This window comes from Hypanus sabinus, chromosome 4 (assembly GCF_030144855.1).
Source record: "Hypanus sabinus isolate sHypSab1 chromosome 4, sHypSab1.hap1, whole genome shotgun sequence".
Taxonomy (NCBI): domain Eukaryota; kingdom Metazoa; phylum Chordata; class Chondrichthyes; order Myliobatiformes; family Dasyatidae; genus Hypanus; species Hypanus sabinus.
Genome location: NC_082709.1, coordinates 88166390 through 88180006, shown reverse-complemented (window position 1 = coordinate 88180006; position 13617 = coordinate 88166390). Strand labels below are relative to the sequence as shown.

General features: G+C 44.5%; 1 protein-coding gene across 2 annotated transcripts in view; it reads left to right on the top strand.

The window, feature by feature from the left end:
- The window catches only part of LOC132392979 (5'-AMP-activated protein kinase subunit gamma-1-like), a 57818-nt gene that overhangs the window by 22474 nt on the left and 21727 nt on the right, over positions 1-13617 (top strand). For both annotated transcript variants that reach the window (XM_059967623.1, XM_059967622.1), the window contains exons 6-8: positions 4817-4862; positions 7211-7265; positions 12072-12198. In XM_059967623.1, coding sequence (XP_059823606.1) covers positions 4817-4862; positions 7211-7265; positions 12072-12198 — 228 coding nt within the window. The remainder of the gene's footprint in view (positions 1-4816; positions 4863-7210; positions 7266-12071; positions 12199-13617) is intronic.

Here is a 13617-nt window from a genome sequence, read left to right as displayed (position 1 = left end):
ACAGAGATAAGAAGGAATTTCTTTAGCCAGAGGGTGGTGGATTTGTGGAATTCATTGCCACAGATGGCTGTGGAGATCAAGTCATTGGGTATATTTAAAGTGGAGGTTAATAGGTTCTTGATTAATAAGGGTGTCAAAAGTTATGGAGAGAAGGTAGGAGAATGAGGTTAAGAAGGATAATAAATCAGTCTAAATGGAATGGCAGAGCAGACTCGTAGGCCAAATGGCTTAATTCTGCTGCTATTTCCCATGTTCTTATGGTCTTACATGTAATTATGTAACCTAGCAATTATAGGCCTGTCAGCTTGATGTCAGTGGTGGGTAAATTAATGAAAAGTATTCTTAGAGATGGTATATATAATTATCTGGATAGAAAGGGTCTGATTAGGAATAGTCAGCATGGATTTGTGCGTGGAAGGTCATGTTTGACAAATCTTATTGAATTTTTTGAAGAGGTTACTAAGAAAGTTGACTAGGTTAAAACAGTGGATGTTGTCTATATGGACTTCAGTAAGGCCTTTGACAAGGTTCCACATGGAAGGTTAGTTAGGAAGGTTCAATCGTTAGGTATTAATATTGAAGTAGTGAAATGGATTCAACAGTGGCTGGATGGGAGATGCCAGAGAGTAGTGGTGGATAACTGTTTGTCAGGTTGGAGGTCGGTGACTAGTGGTGTGCCTCAGGGATTTGCACTGGGTCCAATGTTGCCTGTCATATACATTAATGATCTGGATGATGGGGTGGTAAATTGGATTAATAAGTATGCAGATGATACTAAGATAGGTGGCGTTGTGGATAATGAAGTAGGTTTTCAAAGCTTGCAGAGAGATTGAGGCCAGTTAGAAGAGTGGGCTGAATGATGGCAGATGGAGTTTAATGCTGATAAGTGTGAGGTGCTAGATTTTGGTAGGAATAATCCAAATAGGACATACATGGTAAATGGTAGGGCATTGAAGAATGCAGTAGAACAGAGTGATCTAAGAATAATGGTGCATAGTTCCCTGAAGGTGGAATTTCTTGTGGATAGGGTGGTGAAGAAAGCTTTTGGTATGCTGGCCTTTATAAATCAGAGCATTGAGTATAGGAGTTGGGATGTAATGTTAAAATTGTACAAGGCATTGGTAAGGCCAAATTTGGAGTATTGTGTACAGTTCTGGTCACTGAATTATGGGAAAGATATCAACAAAATAGAGAGAGTACAGAGAAGATTTACTAGAATGTTACCTGGGTTTCAGCACCTAAGTTACAGGGTGCTAAACAAGTTAGGTCTTTATTCTTTGGAGCGTAGAAGGTTGAGGGGGGACTTGATAGAGGAATTTAAAATAATGTGGGGGATAGATAGAGTTGACGTGGATAGGCTTTTTCCATTGAGAGTAGGGGAGATTCAAACAAGAGGACATGATTTGAGAGTTGGGGGCAAAAGTTTAAGGGTAACACGAGGGGGAATTTCTTTACTCAGAGAGTGGTAGCTGTGTGGAATGAGCTTCCAGTAGAAGTGGTAGAGGCAGGTTCAGTGTTGTCATTTAAAGTAAAATTGGATAGGTATATGGACAGGAAAGGAATGGAGGGTTATGGGCTGAGTGTGGGACTAGGTGAGAGTAAGCGTCAGCACGAACTAGAAGGGCCGAGATGGCCTGTTTCTGTGCTGTAATTGTTATGTGGTTATATGGTAAACATCACTTATGTCAAATCAAATCAGCAAGGGTTGTGCTGGGGCAGCCCACAAGTGTTGCTGTGCTTCAAGCACCAACATAGCATGCTCACAACTCATTAACCCTAAACTGTACATCTTTGGGTAGTGGGAAGAAACCAGAGCACCTAGAGGAAACTCACGCAGTTGCAGAGAGAATGAATAAGCTCCCGACAGACAGCGGCCGGAATCAATGATCACGGGTGCTGTAATGTGATTGCCCTAACTGCCGCTCGAATGCTTTGTCACATATTCCAAGATACAGTGACGAGCTCTTATTTCCATACAGATTATTCCTTATGTAAGAACCTCAAGGCAGTAGAAAAGGAAACAAGATGTGAATGCAGTATGTATAATGTTACAGTTTTGGAGAAAGCACAGTGAAAGTAGACAAATAAAGTGCTCAGGTCATTAAGAAATAAGGTTTTTTTACAGAGACGTGGTTGGTGCGGGGAACACATTGCTGAGTGTGGTGGTAGAGGCAAACACATCAGGCACATGGATGATGGAAAATGGAGGGAAGGGCTAGGTTAACCTCACAGTGAGTTATAAGGCTGACATAACATTGTGGGCCAAAGGCCTGTAATGTGATGTGGTGTTCCATGTTCTACGCGGTAGATTGAAGATCAAGAGTTTATCTTTGAATTGGTTTATTATTGTCACATGTGCCAGGTAAGTGCCATCCATACAGATATTTCATCACATCAGTACACTGAGGTTACAGAAAACAGCAGAATGAAGAATATAACCTTCGTTTACAGAGCAAGTGCAGATCAGGCAGACGATAAGCTGCAAGGCCATGACAAGCATAGACTGTGATGTTAAGATTCCATCTTGTCGGACTAGAGGATCACCCTTCTAACAGTTGGATAGAAGCTGTTCTTAAACCAGGGGTACATGCTGTTGAGATGATTAGAGTGGATGGGGTCTTTCATTACATTGTCTGCTTTACCGAGGCAGCAGGAACTGTATACAGTCAATGGACGGGAGGCTGGTTTTCCCAATGGAATGGGCTGTGTTCATAACCCTGTAGGTCCGGATCATTTTGTTCTTAAACAGTTCATTCATAGGACTTGGCAAGACCATCAAGACATCCCTGAGTTAAGCTTGAGAAGGTAGAAGTGAGATTGTTAAATTTTATTTAGAGATACAACAGAGTAAAGCCATTCCAGCCCAACGAGCCTGTGTTACCCCATTACACACATCTGACCAACTAACCCACTAACCCACATGTCATTGGAATGCTGGAGGAATCTGGAGCACCCGACGGAAACACAAGGAGTCACGGGGAGGACACACTTAAGATAGTGGTGGGAATTGAACCCAAGTTGCTGGTGCTGTAATAACATTAGGGTTTCATGAACTACGCAGTCTGTGTAGGGAAGGTGCTCCGTTGTTCAGGAGACAGGTTCAGGTTGTTGCTCTTATCACAAGGAAGTAATAGATGATATTTGTATACAGTGTATCGCCCACATCCACTGGCGCACTGGGGATCTAATGTCCCACTCACCCGGGGAAAGTGCACGCACAATACATCGCCTCTCCTTTCCCGGTGTAGTGATCACCGCATGGTCACTGTCTGGCTTGCTAGGCAGGACGGCACTGCAAATGGCCTCTCCTACACTACTGTGTCCGTAGCAACACCTTCTCGTCAGTGCCCCCCGTTTCCACTGAGCTCGCTACGTCACGGCGCGACCGAGTGTCCGGCGTTATAACTGGCTGGGTAGGCTGGACTCGTTAGCCTTGGTTGGCAGCCAGCCTAAGAGAAGGGCAACTCTGTCTCCAAACCCGGGCAGGTGGGGCTCGTCAGGCCATCCACCTGGGAGAGGGACACTCCGACGTAACTCCTACGACCCAAGGACCTCGCTGTCACCGTCCCAGCTTGCTAGGCTATGGCAGATGAACCCCGAGTGTAAAGGGTGGGGCCAGTACTGCGCACACTGCACTCCACCTGAAAAGCCATTGCGCAGGTCGAAGGATGCAGACATGGGCCACCCTCCTTCCTAAACCTTCGTTCGTGAAGCGAAGCTAACAACTATTTAAGGATAAAAGAAAAATGGAAGATTATGCAGGAGGAAAGCATTAGACTGTGATCGGTGGGCAAAAGTTCAGTGCATCATAGGCCAAAGCGCCTGCAGTGTGCTGTATGGGAGGTACAATAGGTAATGTGAGTGTCATCACAGAGTGACAGATTCACAGAGCACTGCAGCACAGAAACAGACCCTTCGGCCCAGCTAGTCTGTGCCAAACCATTATTCTGCCTATTCCCATTGACCTGTACCTGAATAATACCCCCATGCTCCTCCCCTCCAAGTACCTATCCAAACATCTCTTAAATGTTGCAAGCAAACCCACATCCACCACTTCCACTGGCAATTTGTTCCACACTCTCACCACCCTCTGAGTGAAAGAATTTCCCTCAGGTTCCTCTTCAATACTTCTTCTTTTATCCTTAACCTATGGCCTCCAGTTCTAGTTTCACCCATCCTCAGTGGAAAAAAAGCCTACCTGCATTTACTCTGTCTGTGCCTCTCATAATTTTCTATACCCTGATCAAATCTCCCCTCATCTCTCCAGGAAATAAATTCCAATGGTATTAGGTTATGGTGTCATTGACATCTTAAATATTCCTGCTGTGCACACCTAGAGATGGTCAGTTCATCAGAAACCCTCAGCTGCACGAACCCAACCTATTCAACCTTTGCCTGCAGCTCAGTTCCTCAATCCTGTCAACTTCCTTCCTTGTAAACTTTGCATCATTGGAGGGGAATTTAGATACATTAGATCTCCCAGCTGACATTGTCCTGGAGGGTAGAAATTCCTGGAGATACACCGGGAGTGCTGAACCTGAGAGGCTGACTCACTGCTCCCTCCCAGGCTGATGCTGAGCCTTTGTTGGGAGAAGCCACTTCTTAAAAGTTGATCAGGGTCAAAGTCAAAGTCGATTTGTTTTCAATGTATGAATGTGTCACCATATACTACCCTGAGATTCATTACCTTGCAGGAACTTACAGGAAAATAAAGAAACAGAACGGAATTGATGAAAAATTATACATAAACATAAATAAAGACTGATAAACAACCAGTATGCAAAGGCAGAATTTGAGGTCAAGTTTTTTCTTTCAGGTGCAAATCTATCAGTTGGAGGAACACAAGATTGAGACTTGGAGAGGTGAGAAGGTTCCTGAGGGCCGAGAGCTGAATACTGTGTGTGCGAAGGTGTGTGTGTACACACCCATGTGTGGTATATGTGTGGATCTGCAATTGTACATGCATGAGTGAGTGCAAGAATCACTGAGTGTGTACGTGTGTTCGTTAGAGTATGCATGTATGCAAGCATGCGTGAGTGTGTGCGCAAGTGTCTGTGAGTGCATGTGTGCATGCGTGTGAACGTGGGTGTGTCAGTGCATGTTATTGTGTGTGTGTGCGCAAATGGGTATGTGTGCCTGAATGTGTATGCATGTGTGTGAATAAGCATGCGCACATAAATGTGTGTGGGTTTGTGTATGTCAGTATGTGAGTGTGTATATACACAAATGCTGGTTGGTGCCTGTGCTACATGTAAAAGGACGTGTGAGCAAGCTAGTCCATGTCAGAAGTGAGTGCACACGCATGTGAGTACATGCCTCTCTGTTAAGCTTCAATGATTAATTCTGGTCCACGTTAATTTTTACCCAGCATTGTTTGTTTACCTATTCCTTGAATGTTTATTCCCCACCCTGCTGTCCAAGTCAGAATCCTTCCTTTACACTTAACCTCGACAATGTTGCAGTAAAGCTGTTGATGCTTGACTAATCACCGTTGAGGAGTGGCTGCATTGTGCACCTACCACGGTACCAGGGACTTCACAGGTCACTCCAAATGGCCCCATATCTGACTGAGCTGTGGTCCATCATTGTGTTGATCTTTTTCGGGGGTGGTGGGGGGAGAAGATTTGAAAGATAGAACCAAGAAGTACGAGTGCCTTGTTAGAATAAGGCTTAAATACATCCACACCAAGTATCCTTGGCAGCCGTAACCTTGAGCAACATTACAACAAAGGGACATCACAATGGAAATCTAATGTACCTGAAAATTAAAATCTCACCTCCTCCAACAAACTTGCAAAATTCCATTTACCCCAACACCCACTGTTATCCAAGTAATGTGACTATGTAGCTCATCAGTCTCAAAGACAAACTAGATATATGGTGATATGGTGTTAAAATCTAATTATAACTCAATAATCAAATTCAGTTTTATAAAACTATCTATTTTATTTAACATTCCCGCAGGTGAAAACAGAAATTTTAGAAATACTCAGCAGGTCAGGCAGCATCTGTGGAGAAGGACCCAAGGCCAACATTTCAAGTCAATGAGTCTAATTTCTCATTCCATTTCTTGTGTACTTTTGGAAGGACTTTCAAAGAGGAGGCATCTCCTATCTCCTTAGCCTATGGGATATGGATGTTTTTGACAAGGCCAAGTTTTTTTACACATTCCTAGTGAGAGGAACAATAGATGCAGAACGACAGTACAACATTAATCCCCTCAAACTTCCTCTATCATTCATAAGACCACAAGGCATAGGAGCAGGATTAGGCCATTCTGCCCATTGAGGCTGCTCCGACATCCTTCTATTCTCAGTCTGTGCCCTCTGGTCCTAGACTGTCCCACTACTGGAAACATTCTCTCCATGTCCACTTTATCTAGGCCTTACAATATTCGATAGATCATGACTGTGCTGATTGTTGGTGTCAACTCTCAATGTATTTGATATATCACTGATGCACCATCAATAACTCTCTCTGAGACGTGGAGGCGAGATATCGGCTTTTATTGACTGGAAGAAGGAACAAGCAGTAGTTGACCACCATACTACATCCTGGAGACTGAGGGATGGGCTCAGGCCTCAATCGCCTTTATACAGGGGTCTGTGGGAGGAGCCATGGTCAGTGGGAGGGGCCACAGGAGCAGTCAGCAGCGGGCGTGTCCAGACAGGTATATGTAGTTCACCACATTCACCATCCTAGACCACTTGAGAGAGAGAACTTCATAGACACCCAGTTCTGAGAGAAGCAGTCTGAGTAACGCACACAAAAAGGTTGGGGGAGCTCAGTAGGTCAGGCAGCATCCATGAAGAGGAGTCAACGTTTTGGGCCGAGACGTTTCAATAGCATCCCACACTTCTTTATCCTTTACTGCAATGCTGATTCCTTTGAAAAGAAAGGTTGAGCTGTCTTCTTGAATGGGGCTTGTGCATAGAACATTGAACATTAGAACTGCTCAGGCCCTTTAACCACGATGGTGTATCGACATTTTAACTTACTCTAAGATCAATCCAGCCTTCCCTCCTACCTAGCCCTCAGTTTCTCTTTTGGTCTTATAAATAGAACAAGAAAATGGAATGCATCAGAAATTATGGCTATTTGAAAAGACATGGATCATAAGTCACTGCGTTGAGTAAACGTCATGAACATTGCTTTTCCATTCAGATGAAGCTGGTTCAGTTGAATGATTTCACTTTCCCCTTCTCTCTAGAGATTTATTTACAAGGTTCCTTTAAGAAACTGGTCAGTATCTCACCGAATGACAGGTAAAATGATTATTCTGTGTGATTGGGATTGATTTTATTGTAGACAAATAGTGAATTCTGTAAACATTTCTCTCCATTCATTCTTAAAAATAGATGTAACAAATGGAAAAAGATTGGTGTTGATGTGAAGAGCCAAAGAAATTATTTTGATAGAGCATGATTTAATGATTCTGAGAGGGTCATGGGATGAAGATATCGCTCTGAGAGAGGAACATACACAAGATGCTGGAGCAACTCAACAGACAGGCAGGGAGGAACAAACAGTCGATGTTTCAGTTTGAGATCGGGGTCTCAGCCCGATCATCAACTCTTTATCCCTCTCCACAGATGCTGCCTGACCTGTTGAGTTCCTCCAGCATTTTTATGTGTGACACTGAGGGAGCATTTTAGCGGCCTTTTTATTTGGGAGTATGGTTGTGAACCATCACCTTTTGAACCACAACAGTCCTTGATGTAAAGATTCTCCCACATGATTGTAAGGGTGAGATTTCCAATGGGGATGAGGGACCAGTAATATATTTCATGACTTAAATTGGCAATTTGGCTTATTATTGTCACACACACTGAGGCACAGTGAAGATGATAATTTTGCATGCCATCCTTACAGAATTATTTTGTCCCAAAAATACATTGAAGTAGTACAAGGGAAGTGAGCAACAAAACGCAGAATAAAGTGTTACAGTTACAGAGAAAGTGCAGAGCAGGTAGCCAACAAGTAACAAGTCCATAACAAGGTAGATCATGAGCTGGGGAGTCCATCTCTTGCACTAGGGGAACATTCAATCAAGGGTGAAAGATCAACTTTATTCGCCGTAAACATTTACACGCATTAGGAATTTTTTGTGGTCTGTTGGTCAGGGCACGGCATGCAACAAAAAACAACATTCAACAATTATAAAGAATCATATAAAAATAATTAAATATAAATAAAAATGTTAATAAAGTTGGAGGTTAAAGGATGGATATGGAATAAAAGATAGATGAACAGACTTAGACGTAAGCTGTCCTACATGCTTGGAGGATAATTTGGGAAGTGGTGCTATTCCACTGTTCCCAAAGCCCTTGACTTGGCAGTTTTGGGAGGTGCAGTCAGAGCAGTTCTGGAGAATAATGACATCTTTCTGAAGGTCTGCACTGTACGCACATTGCTGTACTGAAGGTAGTGGACATTTAAGCAATGGGATTTGAGGATGTTCTATTGGGAAGAAACTGATACTGTAGGAAGATTGAGGGACAGAGCCTGGTTGGAGTCAGCATTGAAAGAAAAAGCTCTTAAAACCTCCACAAAACACACAAAATGCAGGAAGAACCCAGCAGATTAAGCAGCATATGAGTATACAAACAATATTTCGGGCGGAGTCTCTTCATCAGGACTGAGAAGGAAGGAGGAAGAAGCGAGACATTTAAAACCTCATCAAGGTATCAAAGCACCTTGTAGCCAAGCTAGTAATTCAGGTAGGCACCATGCAGGCAGTGAGACATTCAATTCACACTCAGGTAAAGATGAATATTAAGATTAGCTTTATTTCTCAGACATGCTTTGAAAAATACAGTGCATTATTTGTCAAATCAAATCAACGAGGTTTATGTTCAGAGCAGCCCTCTAGTGTCAACAGCACCTATAAACCATTCCCGCAACTCACTGTCCTTAACCAGGATGTCTTTGGACTGTGGGAGGAAACTGGAGCACCTGGTCATGGGGAGAGCGTACAGACAGCAGTGCGGATCAGTGCCCAGACTGCTGATGCTGGCACTGCAAAGTGTAGCATTAACCCGGGGGTCGGCAACCTGTCCAACGGGTCCAAGTGGCTCTTTCAGTGGTAAAGGTTGCTGACCCCTGCATTAACCACTACTCTACAGTGCCACCTGCAGTTCACAAGGCACATGGCACCCTGGTGAATTTCAGAACTGGCTTGCCCATAGAAGATGGAGAGTAATGGTGGAAGGCTGTTATTCCGGCTGGGAGTCAGTGAACAGTGATGTTCCAGAAAGACTACTGCCAACTGCTGGGACCTCTGTTGTGCAGGCCAGGCAGCATCTACGGAAAAGAGTACAGTTGACGTTTCAAGCTGAGACCCTTCATGAAGCCCTGATGAAGGGTCTCAGCACAAAACACGGACTGTGCTCATTACGGCAGGCCTGACCTACCGAGTTCCTCCAGCATTTTGTGTGTTGCTTGGATTTCCAGCATCTGCAGATTCTCTCTTGCTTGTGATTAGTCCACAGTTAGTGGCAAACCCCTTAATAACACTGAGGTACAGAGAGATCTTGGGATCCAGGTTCATAATTCACTAAGAATGTCTATGTGAGTGAAAAGGGAGTAAGGAAGGTGTATTGAATAGAAAAACTTGCCTTCATTGGTCAGGATGTGCAATGTAAGAGTAAGGAAGTCATGTTGCTGTTGTATAAAACTTCAATCAGACCACACTTAGAGTATTGTGGCAGTCTATAATAGGAAGGATGTGGAGACTGTGAGAGATTCACCAAGCTGCTGCCTGGATTAGAGGGGATGAGCTGTAAGGAAAGGCTGGACTGACCTGGGTTGGTCTCCCTGGAGCATCCGAGACTGATAGGAGACCCGATAGAGCATTTAAAATTACGAGAGGCAGAGACAGGGTAGAGAGTCAGGGTTGAGGACATGCTTTTAGGGTCGGAGGAGGGAAGTTTGAAGATGATGTCAGGCACAGGTTTTTTTAATCAGAGAGTGGTAGATGCCTGGAACCTAGGTGACCAGGAGTAGTAGTGGAAGTTGGTGACGTCTGATAGACACACGAATATGAATGGAATAGAGGGATACACAACAGAGGGACATTTAGCATAAATTGGCATCAAGTGGGCCATAAGAGATTCTGCAGATGCTGGAAATCTTGAGGAACACACAAAATGTTGAAGAAACGCAACAGGTCAGGCAGTATCTACCAAGGGTGATTAGCAGTCGACATTTGGATGAGACTGGAATGGAAGGGGGAAGGTGCCAGAATAAGAAGGTGGTGGGGTGGGGGTGAAGGAGTACCTGCTGATGGGTGCTAGATGAGGGGGAAGGTGAGTGGATGGGGGAGAGAGGATAAAGTAGGAAACTGGGAGGGGATAGGTGGAAGGGGTAAAGGGCTGAAGAATAAGGAATCTGATAGGAGAGGAGAGTGGACCATGGGAGAAAGAGAAGGAGGAGGAGGGGAACCAAAGGGAGGTGATGGATAGGTGAGGAGAAGAGAAGAGGTAAAGGGGAGCCAGAATGGGGAATGCAAAAGAAAGAGAGGGGGATGGTGTGAGAAATAATCGGAAGAGAACAAAATCAATGTTCCTGCTGTCAGGGTAGAGGCTATGCAGATGGAATATGAAGTTTTGCTCCTCCACCTCGAGTGTGGGCTCCCCGTGGCAGTACTAGAGAACATGGGTTAATATGTCAGCCTGCGAATGGGAAATCAAATTACAATAGGTAGGCAGTGGGAAATCACACCTTTCATGCCAGGTGGGGCAAAGGTGCTCACCAGCGGCTCTGATTTATGTTCTATGCAATGGGAATAGCTTAAATGGGCATCTTGTTTGGCATCAGCAGTTCAGCGAAAGGACCTTTTTCTGTGTTGTATGTCTCTACATCTATATGGGTGGGGTGCATGTGATGGTCTGGGAGGGGGAGCATCTTTGGTGAAGGGGCTTGTCGTGCTCACTCACTTTGGTCCCCATCGAACACTCAGCTCCCACCTGTGGCTCCAAGTAGCCGTCGCGTGTGACAGCAGCGGCCACACTGCTTTGACAAGCCAGGCTAAAGAAGGTGAAGGTAGCCAGGAGGCCTCATACCCCAGTAAAACAGGGACATGCCAGTCCTAGCATATGAAGTCAGCTCCGGCAGACTGGGTAGATGAGATCCAGGAAGGTGATTATGCAATGTTCCGTGGAAAGTGGAGGCCACAAGAAGGCACAAAATAAGGCATGGTTATCCACTGAAACTAAGGAAGTCCCCAGTTTATGATGAGTACTCGTAGCCCTGGACCCAGACTTCCAAGGTCAAGAGAGTGGAACTGTCCCAGTGCAGTGGCTTTTCCGCCTTTAAAATCCCTCCCGCACGAGTCTCCTGTCACTGTGGGATACAAAGGACAACCAAGATCTCCTGGGTCCTGTTTCATTCCTCACTTGAGAATGAGCTCTCCAGGGAGTGGAGTACTCTGCCCTATGGTCAGGAGGGGGATTCGAACCTGCGGACTCTGGCCTCAGAGGTGAGCGTGCAGCTACCTGACTGGTAACTGGTCTTGTGATGGGGTACTCCTGACAGAGCACCACAGTTACGGTAACTTATTTTTGTATTTGCACGATTTGTCTTCTTTTGCACGTTGGTTGTTTGTCAGTCTTTGTTTATGTGTAGCTTTCCATAAATGCTTCTGTATTTATTTTACTGTAAACGCCTGCAAGAAAATGAGTATCAAGGTAGTAGGTGGTAAAATATGTGTACATTGATAATAAATTTACCTTGAACTTGTGCACAGTACAGACAGAGCAGCAGCACAGGGTTACCATAACTCTATCACAGTGCCAGCGACCCGCCGCTGTCTGTAAGTAACTAGGATATCCTCCAAGTGACTGCATGCACTTGCCTGAATGATCCTGTTTCCCCCCAGACTCCAAAGACGTGCGGGATGGTCGGTAATTTAGTCACGTGGGTGTAATTGGGTGATGTGTGTTCACTGGGCCGGAAGGGCCTGTTACTATACTGTTTTTCTAAATAAAAACAGCAAACACGTTCTGAGAGGCCTGCCGTTTACTGCTCTCTGATCTGATTTTGTCCGCTTTGTCTTTATTCCCTATCTACAGTCTATTTGATGCCGTTTACTCTTTAATTAAGAATAAAATCCATCGGCTGCCGGTGATCGACCCTGTATCTGGCAACGTGCTTTATATCCTGACGCACAAACGCATCCTGAAGTACTTCCACCTTTTTGTGAGTCTCCTCCGCATTCATTTTAAAAGCAGATGTGTGCACCTTGTCTTGTTCGTTGCCTGGAGAAGCTGGGATTGCTCTTCTTAGGTGTTTGATAAGCCAAACGGTTATATTAAATTGTTCCAGTGTAGGTGGGCAGTGGGAGAACTAGAGGGTTCTTATTGAAAGGCCTAGAAAGGGTGGACATGGGGAATACGTTTCCTAAAGTGGGGGAGACTGGCACCAGAGGGCACAGTCCATTCAACAATCAAAAGAGAAGGAGAAACTGTCCTTGAGCCTGGTGATACGCACTTTCAAGAGTTTGTATCTTTTGCCTGATGAGAAAGGGGAGAAGAGAAAATGTCTGGACTGCGATGGGTCTTTGATTATGTTGGTTGCTTTACTGAAGTAGCAAGAAATGTAGACAGTCATGGTTGCTCTGAGAGCTAGCATTGGCATGATGTGCTGAATAGCCTTCTCTGAGAGATGACAGAGGATATTAAGCATGAAGTTAAGTCAAGGTGTTCAGGTTCATATCAAAAAGGCAAGGAAAAATGGTCACCGAAGGACCTCAGCAGGCCAGGCAGCATCTGTGAAAGCAGAGGGAAGGTCGCTGTTTCCGGCCAAGGCTCTGCATTAGATAAACATCAAGATACTCCTTTTTCCATCATGCATGCTGCCTCACTTGCTAAGTTCCTGAAACAGATTGTTTGTTGCTCCAGATTCCAACATCTATTATCTCTAGTGTCTGCAAGAAAGAATCTAATTCCATTCTCAGGAACAATCACAAGATTAATAAAGATGTTAACACAAAAGTGATCTCATCCCTTTTAATAACTTTAGTAACCATGATTAGTTCAACCTGTTATCATCGGTACCATGACCAGCAGTGTACAAGGTGACTGACATCCTTGGTAAAACTGTGGATGCATTCCATTGGGATGCAAGCCCATGGAATCTGTTGGTCATAGCTGGCCAACCAGCCAATTGCTGACTAGTTCATGTTCTACCAACTGAGGATTTCTAAGTAGTACAATAAGAATGGACTCATGAATCCAGGGCTGGGGATAGATCATGAGGAATTATTGGCCCCTATAAATGATCCATTTATCTGATCTGACCTAGTTGGTGCCACAACAGAAACCTCTTAATCAACAACAGAAAGCCAAAGACTTGATTATTGACTACAGGAGGAAGAAGGTGGAGATCCATGAGGTAGTCCTCATTAGGGAATTGGAGGTGGAGAGTGTCTATAGCTCCAAGATCTTCGGTGTTAACATTTCAAAGGAACTGTCCTGAGACCCGGACGTAAGTGTCATCATAAAGAAGGCATGACAGCACCTTTTCTTTTTCAGAAGTTTGCATTGATTCAGCAAGTCACCAAAAACATTTGACAAATTTCTATAGATGCAGAATATCCGAAAAGCACCAATGCCCAGG